The sequence below is a fragment of the Sycon ciliatum genome, chromosome 1, assembly GCF_964019385.1.
Source record: "Sycon ciliatum chromosome 1, ocSycCili1.1, whole genome shotgun sequence".
Classification (NCBI taxonomy): Eukaryota; Metazoa; Porifera; class Calcarea; order Leucosolenida; family Sycettidae; genus Sycon; species Sycon ciliatum.
Genome location: NC_088643.1, coordinates 29,320,597 through 29,339,097, shown reverse-complemented (window position 1 = coordinate 29,339,097; position 18,501 = coordinate 29,320,597). Strand labels below are relative to the sequence as shown.

Here is an 18,501-nt window from a genome sequence, read left to right as displayed (position 1 = left end):
CCTGAGACACTGTATACACACCTGAGTGGAGCCTGAGACACTGTATACACACCTGAGTGGAGCCTGAGACACTGTATACACACCTGAGTGGAGCCTGAGACACTGTATACACACCTGAGTGGAGCCTGAGACACTGTATACACACCTGAGTGGAGCCTGAGACACTGTATACACACCTGAGTGGAGCCTGAGACACTGTATACACACCTGAGTGGAGCCTGAGACACTGTATACACACCTGAGTGGAGCCTGAGACACTGTATACACACCTGAGTGGAGCCTGAGACACTGTATACACACCTGAGTGGAGCCTGAGACACTGTATACACACCTGAGTGGAGCCTGAGACACTGTATACACACCTGAGTGGAGCCTGAGACACTGTATACACACCTGAGTGGAGCCTGAGACACTGTATACACACCTGAGTGGAGCCCGAGACACTGTATACACACCTGAGTGGAGCCCGAGACACTGTATACACACCTGAGTGGAGCCCGAGACACTGTATACACACCTGAGTGGAGCCTGAGACACTGTATACACACCTGAGTGGAGCCTGAGCTGCTGCCGCCGCCTCCGTCCCCACCATTGTGGTGCTGGGTGCTGCGTTTTTTGAACTGCTTACGGACACAGTCGGCAGTCTCTGGACTGTCGTAGATCACTTCAGGTCGGTGTTGCTGTTTTCCTGCAGCTTGCAATGTGCTCGATGGCTGCATTGTCATGCTGTCAGCTGTGTCCTTGCCATACAGCACTGCAGAGATTTTCAACTGGTTGGAATATGTTATTCCCACAGCAATCATATCTCCAGGCTGTATCAACACAAACCACACACACACACATTCAACAATACTGACCACTGGCAGGACTGGAGGAAGCAGCTTATGATTGGTCCAGGCATACAATAGCCTTTCATACAGTTTGTGCATGATATGATGGGTGCACATTCATACAGTTTGTGCATGATGATATGATGGGTACACATTCATACAGTTTGCAGGCGCGTACGCGGGGGGGGGGGGGGGGGGGGGGGGGGGTTCCCGTTGCCCGGAAACCCCCCAAATGTTCCAAACGAGCAACGTTTTTAGGCATTTTTGGTAGGGCGCATGATCGATCTGGCAAGAATGCAAAACTTCAAAAGATCGTAACTCAGTCAAATCTCGCTCAAATTCAACGATCCACATATCCAGATCGAATAGAAAACTCTCAGCTGTCGGTTGAAAAAATTTGCAAAGCGCTGCGAGCAATGTATCGTGAGATAAATTATTTGTAAGTTGAGCCACGATCTCGGCAATTTCAAAAGCGCGCAGTGCGACTTGAGTATCGAGAATTTGAGATTGTCGTCGCGCTGATTCGCTCAAATTTGCAGGGGCTCTACTTGTGATATTTTCAAGAGTACACAGCAAACAAATCGAGACCCTGCGATCAAGAAAAACGAAATCGCTGGAGCAGGACGCGTTTGGGCCTGTTTGGGGCATTTTTCGCACCATCGCTGCACTCTACCGTTATAGCCTATAGCGCTGGATATGTACATGACTGTACTGTGTCCTGGCTATCATGGTCGACCTCATTCTGTCCCTGGTACCTTTCCACTTCCAGGAAGCCCAAGATAATGAAGATTGAGTGAATAGAACTGAAGTTAGCGCTTGCACCCGAATGCATCAGAGCAGTGTATAGGAAATAGGAGAGCCAAGTGACTACATGCAATGGAAAGTCACAGAGCAAAGCTGCATGCATACCCACGTATTCTCACAACACCGCACAAGGATGATTGGGGTACACCAGTGTGCTGGTTTCGATCAACTGGTGAAGCGATTGGCGTTGCAAACAGCCAAAGTGATCGCTCACGACTGAGCTGCAGCAGTACCCGCGACCGGGTGCAAAGTTCCCTGATCGACGTTGCAAACAGCCAACCAGGGTGAAGCAGTTGGCGTTGCAAACGGCCAAAGCAATCGCTCATGCTTGAGCGGCAATAGTACCCGCGACCGGGTGCAATGACTACTGATTGGCGTCGCAAACAGCCGACCAATAGTATGCAATTTTAAGCAGAGATAGTAGCAGCAAAGCAACCAGTTGAAGGAAGCTGTTCCCACCTATATAATGTGGGAATGGGAGGGTGGGTGGCAAACAAATTCCGGTTGCTGCTCAGTGACACTGCAAAGGAAAGCGCAAGCCAAAGTCAGCGCAGCAAGAGCTACCCAAGGCGATTTGGGCGCGCATGCGCAGCAGTTGAGTGCACGTGTAAAGCCAGCTCGATCGCAGCTAGCATGAGATAGAGAGCAGCGCATCGGTCTTATCGCTAACTAGGGTTAGCCCAAAAGCTAACCCAACATTTAGCGCTTGCACCCGAATGCATCAGAGCAGTGTATAGGAAATAGGAGAGCCAAGTGACTACATGCAATGGAAAGTCACAGAGCAAAGCTGCATGCATACCCACGTATTCTCACAACACCGCACAAGGATGATTGGGGTACACCAGTGTGCTGGTTTCGATCAACTGGTGAAGCGATTGGCGTTGCAAACAGCCAAAGTGATCGCTCACGACTGAGCTGCAGCAGTACCCGCGACCGGGTGCAAAGTTCCCTGATCGACGTTGCAAACAGCCAACCAGGGTGAAGCAGTTGGCGTTGCAAACGGCCAAAGCAATCGCTCATGCTTGAGCGGCAATAGTACCCGCGACCGGGTGCAATGACTACTGATTGGCGTCGCAAACAGCCGACCAATAGTATGCAATTTTAAGCAGAGATAGTAGCAGCAAAGCAACCAGTTGAAGGAAGCTGTTCCCACCTATATAATGTGGGAATGGGAGGGTGGGTGGCAAACAAATTCCGGTTGCTGCTCAGTGACACTGCAAAGGAAAGCGCAAGCCAAAGTCAGCGCAGCAAGAGCTACCCAAGGCGATTTGGGCGCGCATGCGCAGCAGTTGAGTGCACGTGTAAAGCCAGCTCGATCGCAGCTAGCATGAGATAGAGAGCAGCGCATCGGTCTTATCGCTAACTAGGGTTAGCCCAAAAGCTAACCCAACATTTAGCGCTTGCACCCGAATGCATCAGAGCAGTGTATAGGAAATAGGAGAGCCAAGTGACTACATACAATGGAAAGTCACAGAGCAAAGCTGCATGCATACCCACGTATTCTCACAACACCGCACAAGGATGATTGGGGTACACCAGTGTGCTGGTTTCGATCAACTGGTGAAGCGATTGGCGTTGCAAACAGCCAAAGTGATCGCTCACGACTGAGCTGCAGCAGTACACGCGACCGGGTGCAAAGTTCCCTGATCGACGTTGCAAACAGCCAACCAGGGTGAAGCAGTTGGCGTTGCAAACGGCCAAAGCAATTGCTCATGCTTGAGCGGCAATAGTACCCGCGACCGGGTGCAATGACTACTGATTGGCGTCGCAAACAGCCGACCAATAGTATGCAATTTTAAGCAGAGATAGTAGCAGCAAAGCAACCAGTTGAAGGAAGCTGTTCCCAGAAAACCAGCACACGGCACCCCAGCAAGCGTTCACCACCAATGCACGAGAGCTAAGAACAAGTGATTAAGGCACGAGATGGATAAAGGTAGGCATGCAGATGGATGAAATCCAACGCAGGTTCTCAATACGGCAATTTAGCAATGACAATCGGTACCTGTATGTCAAGGCTATATTACATCGACTGGAATGGCAGCACTGCTCGGTCTGGTTGTGCTTGAGCAGCTGGGGCGAGACGTCGGAATTCCTCCATGCGGAAACGAGACAGCGAATCGGCAATGCAGTTAGACTGGCCAGCAATGTGAGCAGCAGTGACGGTGAAATTGAAGCGGGCGCACACAAAGAACAGCTCCCTGATCAGGGTCATCACTGGCGGTGACTTGGATGTGCCGGAGCGGATGCAATCTACCACAGCCTTGTTGTCGCAGTGCATTGTGATACGAAGCTGGCGCCATTCCTTGGCCCACGTGCAGCACGCTGTGACCAACGCGTAGAGCTCCTTCCACTCAATGCTGTGAGTGAGTTGCTCAGGCGACCAGGTCCCTTGAAGCCAGCGGCCGCTGTTGAATGCGCCCCAGCCCAGGGTGCCACTGGCATCAGTGAACAGCTCCAAGTCTGGAGATGGTGTCCAATCTGGGAACAGGAAGAATGATTTTCCGTTCCATTGTTCCAGGAGCCGTAGCCACCATTGGATATCTTCTTGGCACTCGGTAGTCAGACTGATGCGGTAGTGAGGCTGCTGGTAGCGACTGCAAATAGACCACAGGCGCCGCATAAATGTCCGGCCGGGTACGATGACTCTTGCAGCGAAGGAGAGTTTCCCCAGAAGAGATTCGAGTTCGCGCTGAGACATGGTGGGGTTGATGCTCGCTGCAGTCAACAGGCGCTTGATGTCGGCCAATTTGTCGTCAGGGAGCCGGGCTTCCATCTTCTCACAATCCAGGATAATGCCCAGGAATGTCAGGGTACGAGACGGGCCTTCCACCTTTGCAGGCGCGAGCGGGACTCCGAGGTATGAGAATGCACGGAGAAGAATGGCCAGCTGCCGATTCGCCACTGCCTGGCCCACGCTCACGCACAAGTAGTCGTCCAGGAAATGCAGCAAATTAGGGATGGAGAATTCGTGGTGCATTATCCATTCGATGGTGGCTGCCACTGCATCAAATACCGCCGGGCTAGAGCGGAGCCCAAATGGCAAGACACGGTCGTAGTAGTACTTCCCCTGCCACAGGATGCCGAGGAGATGCCAATCCTGTGGGCAGACAGGTATTTGACGAAAAGCACTCTTCACATCGAGTTTAGAGAGATAGACAGGAGACGGGGAGGACATAATGATGTTAATGGCTTCATCAATGCTGATGTACTGCAAAGAGAAAGGCTCGGCAGGGATCCCGTCGTTAACGCTGGAGCCGGCAGGGCTGGACAGGTGGTGTATCAAGCGTAGCTTGCCATTCTTTTTCGGAACAGCGCCAATGCCAGAGCAGTACATAAATGGGAATGGGGGGGGGGGGGCGAGTCAAATGGGCTAGCCGTGTAGCCGGCGTTGCAGGAAGCGGTGAGCTGTGCAGACACAAATGCAGAGTGCTGGAATGCTGATGAGAGGTTGGACGAGTGCTGGTTAGTTATGCGGTTGCCGGTAAAGCCAATGTCAAAGCCGCAGCGGAGGCCGTTAATAACATACGAAGCCAATGAACTGTCAGGGTGGTTACGGAGCAGTGATTCGAAGCGAGAAACAGAGAGGGGTGTGTGGACAGCAGGACATGCGCTTGTGAAATCAGTAGAACGTGAAGTGCAGGGAGAAATATGTACAATCGCGGAAGCTGCAGCCAAAGCAGCAGAGTTACTGGCGCCTACCGCACTTAGATCCGTTGTGGTCCTTGGACCCGCAGCGGTTGCACACATGGGCGTACTTGCACGTGCTGAGACTGCAACGCCCAGCGTTGAAGTTCCGGCAGATCGGTTGGCCATTAGACACCGTACGGACTCCATTGAAGGCTTGCTGGTTGTTACGTTGCGGACGAAAGGGACACTGGCCACCTCCGGGATGGATGAGGCGGCAGGACTCACATGTGGGCCTTGATCGGCTAGTCACGGACATTTGCCACAGATTTATGTCGATGACGTCAAAGCGCTTGCCTGGCTGAGCAGAAATGGCAGAGCGAAACTGGGTGTCGTACGACAGCCAAGCCTCCGGATAGTATTGCCTGTTGGCTGCAACTATGGTGGCTTGGTAGGAGAGCATCTCCTGCAGGCGGGACGGGTTGGCAGAACACACGACGTTCATGAAGAGAGTCCATGCCTCCAGCCATGTCGGCAAGTCGTGGACGCGTCGACGAACGGGCTGCGCCGCTCCACCTTCCACCACCTCCAGAGACTGGCCGCCACTGCTGAACTGCTGCTGAAGCTGGCGTGGGGCAGAATACGAGGTGGCGATAGTATCGGGCAGCAGCTGGGTGAAATCTACAAAGTCACCCTTCAATATTTTCTCTCGTATAGTCTGGGGAACGGAGAGATTACCAGCGTTGGAAGACTCCGCCGAAGGTTGAGTTCCAGCGGATCCAGGGGCAGTGATGGTGGCCAGCATTGGAGCGATCGCCTCCGACAAGGCAACGGTGACGGCGGAATGTACTTCCTGCCGCACAAACTGGCGCAAATCGTCATTACTGCTCCGGTCCGGGATCTGGGGAGTCGGAGAAGCTGCTGCTGCACTCTCCAGATCCTGCTCTTGCTCCTGCCGCGAGGATGGCGTGGCCGACGGAGATCGAGGTTCCCGTGCCGCCGAGCTCGACGTGTCCTGGATACTGAGCAGCAAACGGGCAAGAGGCTGGGGCTTTGTTCCGCTCGAATTCAGCCCACGGCCTTCCAGCTCGGCCCGCAAGTCCGACACGTTCATACGGCGTGCTTCAGAGGTAGACAACATGTTGTCGTGCAGTAAACGGCTGCGAGGAATCTACAAGGAGTCTGAATAATTAATTCTATTCTCAACAAACAAATTCCGGTTGCTGCTCAGTGATACTGCAAAGGAAAGCGCAAGCCAAAGTCAGCGCAGCAAGAGCTACCCAAGGCGATTTGGGCGCGCATGCGCAGCAGTTGAGTGCACGTGTAAAGCCAGCTCGATCGCAGCTAGCCATGAGATAGAGAGCAGCGCATCGGTCTTATCGCTAACTAGGGTTAGCCCGAAAGCTAACCCAACATTTATGATCCAAACAACACGAAAAAATGCATAATTTTGAAAATTTCCTAGGCCTATAGGGCTCTTTAGAAAGGGTTAAAACTTAAAACTTATTGTTTGGGATTCGGTTGGAAACCCCCCTAGTTGTGACCCTGCGTACGCGCCAGGTTTGTGCATGATGATATGATGGGTACACATTCATACAGTTTGTCCATGATGATATGATGGGTGGTCACATGACCTCTTCAGTAGTAAACACACGTTGGTGGCTTTGATCCAACAGACTAGCCGCTCACACAACAGACTAGCCGCTCACACAACTCACTTTTGGGATATTTACATTGCAGGACAATATGATACAGGTGAAAACAAGAGAGAAAGAAAACTACCTGTCCATCACGGAAGGAACAACAACTAACCAGAAAAGGAAAATATCGAAGAAACAAGTAGCGCAAGCGAAAGCCAAAACGCTCTCGTCAGCAGAACGTGCCCGTACACGTGCACCTACAAAGCACTCACAGCAGTGCAAACGAAGCCAACGTACTACACTAATCTAGATGCATCAAATAAGGAATCCAAAAAGCAACCTAAAAGTAGCCAGATAGGCAGAAGGATACACAACTGAGTAGGGTCCGCGTAGCCATGGAACCTGGGCATTGGGCCAGTGTACGCACTACCTGTCTACTACCAGTTTACAATGTAGTACAGCTGTACTGGATGTGCTGCGTCACACCAGTGAACAGTGTAGTACAGCTGTACTGGATGTGCATCACACCAGTGAACAGTGTAGGGATCCAAACCCGGTACACTGTGCATGCAGCACTAACACTACTCTTACTTGCATTCTAGCACCTTACACAAGTGCATGTACATACATGTTGTGCAGTAGGCATCGTTATATTCAAGGGCGTCGGAACCGCACCGGCTGGGGGGGCCGTCCCACTTTTTCGGCCGTTTTTTTTTAGCACACTGCAACAAAGCGCGATGATCTCAGCGCAAACGTGGCAAATCCTTGTCCCCCGATCGTGGTTTGTTGCAGAATCAAAAGTCCATGTACACTGAAATGGCACCAAATGCCTGGGAATGCTTGCAATTGGCTTCAATTTTTGAATTTTTCCCGGGGGAAGGTAATGTTTGTCCCCGATCGTAGCATCTTCTTGGTTTTTTGCAGAAACAAAAAGTCTTTCATTGTAGTTACCGTACACTGAAATGGCACCAAATGCCCGGAAACGCTTGCAATTGGCTTCAATTTTTGAATTTTTTCCCGGGGGAGGACCCCCGGACCCCCTTTCCATGGCCACCTCACCTCCAAAGTCGGAGTCAGAGACAGAGAGACAGACAGAGACACAGAGACAGACAGAGACACAGAGAGAGACAGAGACACAGAGAGACAGACACAGAGAGAGAGAACTTGTGACGAGAGAGAGAGAGAGAGAGAGAGAGAGAGAGAGAGAGAGAGAGAGAGTTACATTTATAAAGACAGGTAAGTCTAACAAATCAGGACTGAGACCTCCACAACAGGGGTTTTATGCCTGAAAGTAGGTGCATGATCAGGTTGTCAGGAAAGAGAGAGAGAGAGAGAATGAGAGAAAGAGAGATAGATGGAGAGAGAAAGAACATGTACACATGAAGCCACTGACCTGGAGTGCCTCATTGCCCAGCCTGGCATCCATATAAGTAGCTAGATTTTCATTAACACAAAACGGCACACATGTTAATTGACCAGGTGATAACAATAACTGAATAATATCTAGTGGCTAAGTCCATAGAATTCTGGTGATTACTTTCTACATACTGGACCATGCAGCAGTGACCATGCAGTGGACCATGCGGCAGTGGCTACATACTGGACCATGCAGCAGTGGCTACATACTGGACCATGCGGCAGTGGCCGCACTTGAAAGTGCTCCGGCAACTTCAGTTTTCTTTGCCTTGCTGGCGAGGACTTTGTGTCTTAGCTTGGTACATCGTCGAGTCTATCTGAGCCGATTGCAGGAGTTACGCCAGGTACACTTGTACCCTATTGGTTTGAAATCCTTCAGCAGACACTGATTTATGAGGCGTTTAACCCTTTCAGCCCTGACCGGAAAATCACCTCCCACTGGGCCAAAAATGGCAATTTTTGAAAATGCATGTTCTGGTCCAAAATTGATTGGAGATGTTGGGTATGGACATATGCACTGTGAATCCAAAGAAATTTCGTAGGATTTCATTGTACGAGACTCATAACACCATATTTAGATATGCGACTTTTGGCGATTTTTCTTCAAAATTCATTCAATTTAGGCAATTGACGACAAAGATCAGACAAGCAATGGCAAGCAGTGCTATAACTGGTCAGTGTTGACTTCACAATGGAGAAATGTTATATAACATGCTTGATATGATCCTGGTGTTCTACGGCAACCTAGACTAGAGTACAGCAACTCGTTTTATACGGCGCTTGCATCATATGTGACTTCGCGATCCAGAATGGGTCTTTCTTTTTCTTGGGCGCCTCGTAAAGCTTGAATCCTCCAGCAGCCCTACCTACTTCAAGACAAAACCATGTGATGGACAGTGAGGATGCCGAGTAACTGGAGTAGCAACCACAGCAACTGCATCAGCTATAATAGCAGCCGGTGCAGCGGCAGCGGTTGGCTCACTGTGCTCGGCGCATCCCAGGGTGAATCATCACTGGCCGCACGCGTACGTACGTACGTACGCGGCACAGGTAAAGTCATATTGATGGAGAATGCAATACTGCTCATTCTCTGATTTAGACACTCACTGGCAAGACAATCCAGCTATCAAAATAGTCTGAAGCATTCCCTAAACAGCCGAGTGCATACTGCGTACCGGTGTACGTACGCATGAAAATTCAAGAAACAATCGGCTGCGCAATTTCTGATAGTGGTTCAAAATTGCACAATTGTGGACTATTCTGGATTATTCTGGATTCATATTAGATAGCAATCTCCATCCTGTAGGTGCCTGGCTCTGTACTCAATATACAATACTTACATGTATACACATCTCTATTGTGATCTGCATGCATGTCGGACCAGTACACTTGATTTCAAATTCAAATATTTTCAAAAATCTGACCTTCAAATTTGATCGCAGTTTACTTGAGGAACTTCAGCAAACGGGCTCACGACAGATAGCTCCTGCTCAGAACACCATGCCTAGGTGTCAGAGACTTCAGCATCGCTTTCCAAATCTCTTTGGTCTTCAGTATCCCATGCGTCCGAGTCAGCTGCGATCTTTTGAATAGCAGCTAATTCGTAATCCTCAGAAAACGACTCCGACACAATTTCGCTGTCTCCAGAATCATCCTCAGAGTCATTACCCGCCTCACACTGCTTCACAGGTCTGCTTCCATCGACACAGAGTAGTTGAGCTACTTACCTTGCCGAGAAACAGCAGGGCAAGATGACGAAAACGAACTTTGAGCAAAACAATTTATTTGAAAGATATGCCAAAATACACACTTCAAACTCGATGCTCGCGGCTGTTCTGCTGTGCGGACTGGCCACATACGCTGCGTACACGTCGATCAGGTCCTTCAGCCCACTGAGGAACAGTTCCAGGCCCCACTGATGTTGAGGCATCGGTACAAACGCGACGTACACTGAGGACATATATATATATATATACGTCGTCAGTGGGGCAGGTGCACACGTCATGACGTATATATATATATATATACGTCGACAGTGGTGAAAGGGTTAAGGACTCATTCGACTCCCACATACATTGTACCACATTGGCTATTCTGGTGCATAAGGGATCACGCAGGTTCTTACAAGGCCACGCATCGGGTTTTGTGTTGCTCAGGCCCTGAAAAATTTAACGGCTTCACTAAAGCTTACGTTTCATTCTCACGGGTTCTGCTGTGTCAGAAAGAGCTCGCAATGTGGCATAGAGCGCTCTGCCGACACGTCCACGATGTTCCACCAGTGCCCACTCTTCACGGTCTGGCATACAGACCACATTCACCACATCCTTCATCTGATGAACACAGGGCAGTAGGGCAGTATCATTATTGAATAGTGATCAAACACAAGCCCCAAAGCACATCCACACACCCACGCATGCACGCTCGCTCGTGCCTTCTATGTGCAGTGTGCTATAGTAACGATATCATATATAGGAAACATTAGCTTTGTACCAAGTACTTGTAGTCTTTGTCCTACCTGCAATGGCAGATAATCAACGTGAATCTGTTGGTCCATGTCTTGTTCGAAATCCCGAGTGACTTCCGCCTGATGAGTGACTCGATACCAGCGCACAGTGTCCTCCTGGATGCCCTATTGTAGGAACACAAATGCAACAGCCATCGGCCAAGATTATTTCAATGCACATCATTGCTTCAGCCTTGCAAATCGGCGCTTTTCAAATACAGCCAAGCCTCTTTAGAACGAACACCGAGGGATCGATGGCATTTTTGAACTTTTTCACAATAACGGATCGGAGAAGGGCGAGCTAAAGTGCTGTCTCCTAGCTCGGGCTCTGGTGTCATTCGGGGAGATAGACGGTACAGTTTTGGCCCATGACTTCTTCCCTACCGCTGAAAATGAGAGTTGAAAATGCTGAAGAATCCATCATCTTGTGTATTCTGTGGCGTAATGCAAACTAAGCCCATTGGAGGAGCTGTGGTGTATGCTAGTCTGTCTATCAATTGATAAAAGCACCACACACTGAGAGTGAAAACCGGACAGCTGGGGAAGAGGTCATGATGGATACCTTTAGATTTAGTCTCACCACTGTCGTTCACTTCCGACAAAGGCAGGATGGCAGTGATGGTGGAGTTGGGGGGTGGGGGGTGGGCAGAGGTGACACTTTCACGGTGTCTCCACCAATGCGCTTCACTTCTTGCAGATAAAACACAACCAAACCAGAAATTACGTTGGCAAGTGAAACGTTTACGCAATGTCTCACATTGTCGTACCCAAGACAACTGGATGCCACGCATGCCTAACTTACATTTGCTTTTGATGATGGCCTCTCCATGACTTCATACTCACTAATCACACCATCATCCTTGTTGCTGGCAGCAGGTAAAGTCTCTTGAGGCTGGTCAGGTAAAACATTAAATGAAGATGATCCATGTCAGGCAGCAATCCACACTTCACAGGGTTTTAAATGACTTGGGACAGAGATCTTCACTTAGCCATTTCCTCTCCTGTCTGATGAGGAAATGACCCTACCCGCACAATAATATTAATTTCACTCTAGGGTCAAGACAGTCACTGGGACCTCACTATCTCCACAACTGGCACTACGGTCCTATAGGTGCGGAGATCAAGACATGATCAACACTATGGTCTGATAGGTGTGGAAATCAAGACATGATCAACACTATGGTCTGATAGGTGTGGAGATCAAGACATGATCAACACTATGGTCTGATAGGTGTGGAGATCAAGACATGATCAACACTATGGTCTGATAGGTGCGGAGATCAAGACATGATCAACACTATGGTCTGATAGGTGTGGAGATCAAGACATGATCAACACTATGGTCTGATAGGTGTGGAAATCAAGACATGATCACTGGTTGTCTATGCTGAGAGAGTACAGCACTGCGGGTGCTACATGTTACTCTATGCTGAGAGAGTACAGCACTGCGGGTGCTCCATGTTACTCTATGCTGAGAGAGTACAGCACTGCGGGTGCTCCATGTTACTCTATGCTGAGAGAGTACAGCACTGCGGCTGCTACATGTTACTCTATACTTCCACACACTTTTGCTGCGTTGCTTGGACGTGGATTCCGTTCCTCCTCTCTTCAATCAGAGACTTCTGGCAAGACAGGCATTGTTACTGCCTCTGCATGATCTCAGCTTGAACAGAATGATGTTTGAAAGGAAAATAGTAAAATAAGATAATATTCACGGGATCCGCGTCAGCACCGCTTGAATGCCGTGTTCAGAAACACACAAACTAGCCATCGCATCCACAGGCCACCAAATGCCTGTTCACCTTAGTGGCGAATGCAGACCTCACAAGTGAGTCAGGGGAGAAGAGGTTAGTCTCTCAACCAATCGGGTGTGTAACGGCCCATAACCCTGTAAACTGCATCCTTGTCATCCTCACTCCGAGCTGCGAGTTCCCAGTTGACCGTGGGTGTCAGAGCAGTTCACCATGCGTAAAGAGTCTTTTACATGCTCCCTGCTACCAGCGCGGGTCTCGAACATCATGATTCGCAGGCAGGCCTGCAAACCAATTGGCCATACGCGTACTATTATACAGAGAAGAATAAAACTGTCTACAATTCATTCATAAAATGATGGGCTCTGCCGGGCTCTGGCAAGCTCCCATGATTTTATTGTAAACAGTGTAGTGCCGCGAAATTTGAAATTTGAAAAAGGGTCCCGAAACTTGGGGCTCGGAACCGCACAATGTGCTGTTGCAAGTGGAGAGAAACGGCCTGGATTTCATGGATTTCCCAATTCAGTGCTTTTTGGGGAAAACCTAGCCGAAATCCTATTCTTGTTACAGCTTGCATTTGGGAGAAATAGACTTCAGAAACATGATTGGAAAAGCGATCCATAGGGGATTGCAAGTAAATACTTTTAAAAAAACTCTCAAAGTTTGACCCAATTATGGCCAAAAGCAAGAAGTCCATCTTTTTATGAATGGACTGTGTAGCCTTCAAGAGTCTTCTTGCACTTGTGTATAAGGGTACCGTAAAATCCCGCCAGAGCGCCCCGTCTCTCCCATCCGCCCCTCCCTGACTTCTTGTCAGGGAAGTGATTGATTGTATCCTCATATGACTCTGTCACAGTCTGTGATACACGTCTGTAGTCTGACTCCGTTGGAAATGTATGCAACAGTGCCCACCCTCTTGACCAGGGATCGCACAAACCCTGAGTTTTGACGGGCCTGTACGACTCCTGGCTCTTGACCTTTGGTCGTTGTACGAGATAACAGTTTTCGTAGGGTGAGTACTTTTTTCATGTAGTACTGAATGCCGCAATTAGGACTTGCCCATCCGCCCCTCCCCACCTGAACCTACTTGAAGCGTCGAGGAGGTAGGGGCGCTCTGGCGGGATTTTACGGTAATTATACAAGTAGAATTAAAAAAATACGATATCAAAATTTCGTCCCTGGGCCATCATTAGGATTTTAATCCTGATTGCAGTCCAGGGAGCATATCTTTTGACAGAGGAGACCGTCAGGAAAATATAGATATTTTGAAGCAATAGAATATGGGCTATTTAGACCCAATTTTCGAAAGCAATTCACGGAGAGGACCCCGCCTCGGTATGGCCGTACCAATGTGGAATACCTTCCCGATGCCTCTGCAGGCATGGATCTCATTCTGGATTGGGTTTTGTACTCCTCCACACCACACTGGTCACTGCCGGCTTATTGGCTGTTAGATTTCACTGAATTGTGTTACACATACAGCATCATGTTTTGCTAAGCAAGTAACCATGGCGATATCAAGTAAACAGTAGGCACTGAATAATGATGACCACTCACTCTTACTTTCTGCAAATTCTGATGGATATAAAGTTCATTTTATGCAAGATCCCGAAGCTCTAATTTCTGGCCGGGCAACGGATTAAATTTCTGTGACTTTCTGGTGCTGCCACAGCAATGTCAACAATAGACATTGCAAAACTGTATTCTTTGGAAACTGGTTCTGTCTCATCCCGGTACGCCAAGAAACTGGGAAAGATCGGAAGGTCTTTTCGTAAACACAGATAAGGAACTCTCTAGTGAGAGTATGAATTCCTAGGCAAATAGTTGTCTTCAAAATGGTGTCTAACTGGTTATTTAGCTTTGTAAAGTCTTCTCAGAAAAAACTCCCATTTGCTTGGTCACCTGGGCCACGGTCCCTCAGGAAGCCATGTGAACAATCCGCCGTAAATGTATCCAGTTGCCTGGTTGCCCAGGTATCCCTTAGGACACCATGTGGGCCTTATAGCATGATTTACCACAGCAAAAAAGGCAAGCAACAAAGCAAATCAAAGCAAAGCAAAAGTGCCTTACTGGTTCTAGTGTCGGTAGTGAAGTGGACTGTCTTGTTGCTGGATGGTATCCCAGCGCAGTCTGCGCTTCCGCCTTACTGATGCGTTTCACGTGACTCAGAGAAAACTGTCCTATCTCTGCATTGTTCACCATGCCATGGGCATCTCCGGCCTGACCACCGCCACCTCTCTTTGTCACAATGGCAACATCACCCATCTACGGGGAGCACAATAGCAACATCACCCATATCTAGAGACCATGCATGTACACGTAGCAACACAAAGTGTAATTCTCCACCATTTGTGACACACAGAAACCCCATACTTTTTTTATGTACACATATTATATAAAATTTAATATATACCGGTAGTATGCTCATCGGCTCAATGCACAAAACCACACTATTGCAACTAAGCATTCTACTGCACAATAATTGCACGGGTAAATACACCCTCCTCCCCCCCCCCCCCCCCCCTCTCCCCCTTCCCTCCTTTGACGATACCTATCACATTCAAGTTTCACAATACCTGAAAGCCATGCATGATCACATTGGGGAAATAAAACAAAGGTGGCAACATTACCACCAAAACATGCCCATGCTTGGTTTACCAGTAATGGAAATACTTGAATAGCTATAATTATTACAGGGGAAGTATGGTCTAAAATCAAAATTTCACCAGTTGTAGTCTCCGGGTGCCGAGTCGAAAGGTCTTGGTCCGAGGAAGCTAAGACGCTCCCTTCCTCCTTTATTCCCAATTGAACTCGCGCACTTCCACCGAAACTGGGTGACTGCGCCCTGCTGGATGGAGATTTGTGTGGAAAAATTCACTGAAAGCGTCACTGCATTCTTATAGAAGCACGGATAAATGTGAAACTTCCAGAACCTGTCGTATCCTGGACGCTGGATCAAATGGTCTTGGTCGGAGGAGGCTGTGATACAGCATTCAGCCCGTATTTCCAATCGAATGCACTCAAAGACGGCCCACGCGCGGTCCCGTACTGATGCGTATACCAGCTTACTCGGACCAAGACTATTTGACTTAGCACCCCGAAGACTACTTAAGAGAGCATGTCTGAGAAAACCAGAACATATGTGCAAGTCGATCTCTCAGATTTCGCTCAAATTTTGCAGGTAGGTTTGCTTTGGGGTGTAGATCGACATTCCAAAGCCCGCACAAAATCTTTTGAAGGGAACCATGAAATTGGTATACCCCTCAATATTGGCCCAATATTGGCCCGATTTATGGGTCAACAAACGAGCCACGGCACAGCGTGCAAGAACAAGCTACGAACAAAACTCCATCAAGCAATCATTACCTCACCTTAGAAGAGTTCTTGGGGCAGCACTACTTAGCCACGCTAGCATCCCAGAAGACGAGGGCAATCATCCCTTGACGCCACAAATGATCGTCTTGAAAATAGCCAAATTACAAGCGCTGATAAAACAGCGAGCTACGTCCTCAATTAGCAAACACTCTACACCGGCAGATAGTAGAACACCTCTTCTAGCACTGAGGACATGTCCCCCATCATCCTTTTGGGGTTTTCTTGAAATAAACAATTTTGAATTTTTCCACTCGACCATTCTGAAATACGTCCAAACTCATACCTGCGCAGGAAAGCTCACCCCTCCGCGACGTCTAGTCAGCAATTTCTACTCCAACACCACTCCCAACGCTGCAGAACAAAGTGTATTGTTGACTCTGACAAGGAAAAGTAGCGGTGATCACTTGTCACTCCAAACGACAAGCTTCTCCTTGCGCCACCAACATTTTTCGTTGCAACAGTTGATGCAAAAGTGACTGAATTTTTGCGTGTAGTTTTTGGATTTTCCTGCAAGAGGAATGAAGAAATCACGTGGATCGTGACGTAGAATAATGCTTTCTGGTACACGACACAATGCACACGATCACGATCGTTCCTGAGGCGCTATTCGAAACGGACCATGAGGGAGGAGGTAAGATGCATTGTATTTCTTGCATGCTCTGCTCAGAACATGCAGAAACTATCGTTATAACGCTAGCATTATTGCATTGACAAGAATTCTTGGAGATATTTCCTCTTGCAGTAAGAACAGGGATGCATTTTTTCACACTAACCTCGCTCATCCCGAACATGGTTCAACAGGAACTACGGCTGGTTTACATGCTGATGATCCACGTAGATCTGCAACAGCAAGGAATGAGCGTGGTCCATGCCATCAAGGTCGCTTGGAGTTGACCAGCACGCGGCCAACACTGGTTGCATGAAGTATGTGGCGTGGCCACATGGCAGATTTCTTACGTCATGAACAACGTGATTTGACCCTACATGCCCGTCTCTGTGCTGCATGTTGAGGGAAAGTCCCAGCTGGAAGGCCTACAACACGACATGTGTGCTCTTGAGATGGACATCAAGATGCACTTGATCCGATCTAGATCAACGGGTGATCCATGTAAGTGCAGGAGCGCTTGATCAAGGTGACTCGGAACAACTGCTGAACCGTGATCTACGAGACCTGGCATTCTTGTGTCACGAGGCACGTGATTTCATCATTCCTCTTGCAGGAAAATCCAAAAACTACACGCAAAAATTCAGTCACTTTTGCATCAACTGTTGCAACGAAAAATGTTGGTGGCGCAAGGAGAAGCTTGTCGTTTGGAGTGACAAGTGATCACCGCTGCTTTTCCTTGTCAGAGTCAACAATACACTTTGTTCTGCAGCGTTGGGAGTGGTGTTGGAGTAGAAATTGCTGACTAGACGTCGCGGAGGGGCGAGCTTTCCTGCGCAGGTATGAGTTTGGACGTATTTCAGAATGGTCGAGTGGAAAAATTCAAAATTGTTTATTTCAAGAAAACCCCAAAAGGATGATGGGGGACATGTCCTCAGTGCTAGAAGAGGTGTTCTACTATCTGCCGGTGTATAGTGTTTGCTAATTGAGGACGTAGCTCGCTGTTTTATCAGCGCTTGTAATTTGGCTATTTTCAAGACGATCATTTGTGGCGTCAAGGGATGATTTCCCTCGTCTTCTGGGATGCTGGCGTGGCTAAGTGGTGCTGCCCCAAAAACTCTTCTAAGGTGAGGTAATGATGGCTTGATGGAGTTTTGTTCGTAGCTGGTTCTTGTACGCTGTGCCGTGGCTCGTTTGTAGACCCATAAATCGTGCCAATATTGGGCCAATATTGAGGGGTATGCCAATTTCATGGTTCCCTTCAAAAGATTTTGTGCGGGCTTTGGAATGTCGATCTACACCCCAAAGCAAACCTACCTGCAAAATTTGAGCGAAATCTGAGAGATCGACTTGCACATATGTTCTGGTTTTCTCAGACATGCTCTCTTAAAAGTACAACTGGTGAAATTTTTATTTTAGACCATATTTCCCCTTTCAAACCTAGTACCAACAGTGCAATGCTTATCAGCACCCTCTCTTCCAACTCAGGCCTTACCTTAAGTGGTAGCATTTTCCTTGATTTGGGGGCACAGTCTGCAGTAGCTTGTACAAATGCCAAGGCGTTGTTCCAGTAGTAATGGATTGTTGTCCCTAAGCACCAGTACATGCAACACATGCAAATCGACTCCATGTCCAACCAAGGAGATGATATTCAGCGGAGCAAGCCAAGCCTTAAAATGCCCTCACACATATACAGCAAGGCAAATCTCCAACCGACAACAGATGTTCACGTCACAAACACTCTCGAGCCATCCACGAGTGGTGCTGTGCGCACTCCTTTGAGGTCAGACTTCCGTACTGTCTCACAGTCAAAGCGTCAGGCATGCAGCCTCCCCCCCCCCCCCCCCCCACCATCTCCACGCTAGATAGAACTAACACAGAACTAATCCGAAATAGTCAGCTGCAACTCGATAGAACAGAGAGTGACTTTAAAAAAATGACAAGGAGGCAATGG

General features: G+C 48.6%; 1 protein-coding gene across 4 annotated transcripts in view; it reads right to left on the bottom strand.

Annotated features, from left to right (window-relative positions):
* Positions 1-18,501, bottom strand: part of LOC135821819 (uncharacterized) — a 60,234-nt gene that overhangs the window by 8,023 nt on the left and 33,710 nt on the right. For all 4 annotated transcript variants that reach the window (XM_065334828.1, XM_065334832.1, XM_065334817.1 and 1 more), the window contains exons 12-18: positions 18,043-18,137; positions 14,639-14,833; positions 11,620-11,709; positions 10,830-10,943; positions 10,506-10,644; positions 8,292-8,332; positions 549-812 (exon numbers count right to left, since the gene is read on the bottom strand). In XM_065334828.1, coding sequence (XP_065190900.1) covers positions 549-812; positions 8,292-8,332; positions 10,506-10,644; positions 10,830-10,943; positions 11,620-11,709; positions 14,639-14,833; positions 18,043-18,137 — 938 coding nt within the window. The remainder of the gene's footprint in view (positions 1-548; positions 813-8,291; positions 8,333-10,505; positions 10,645-10,829; positions 10,944-11,619; positions 11,710-14,638; positions 14,834-18,042; positions 18,138-18,501) is intronic.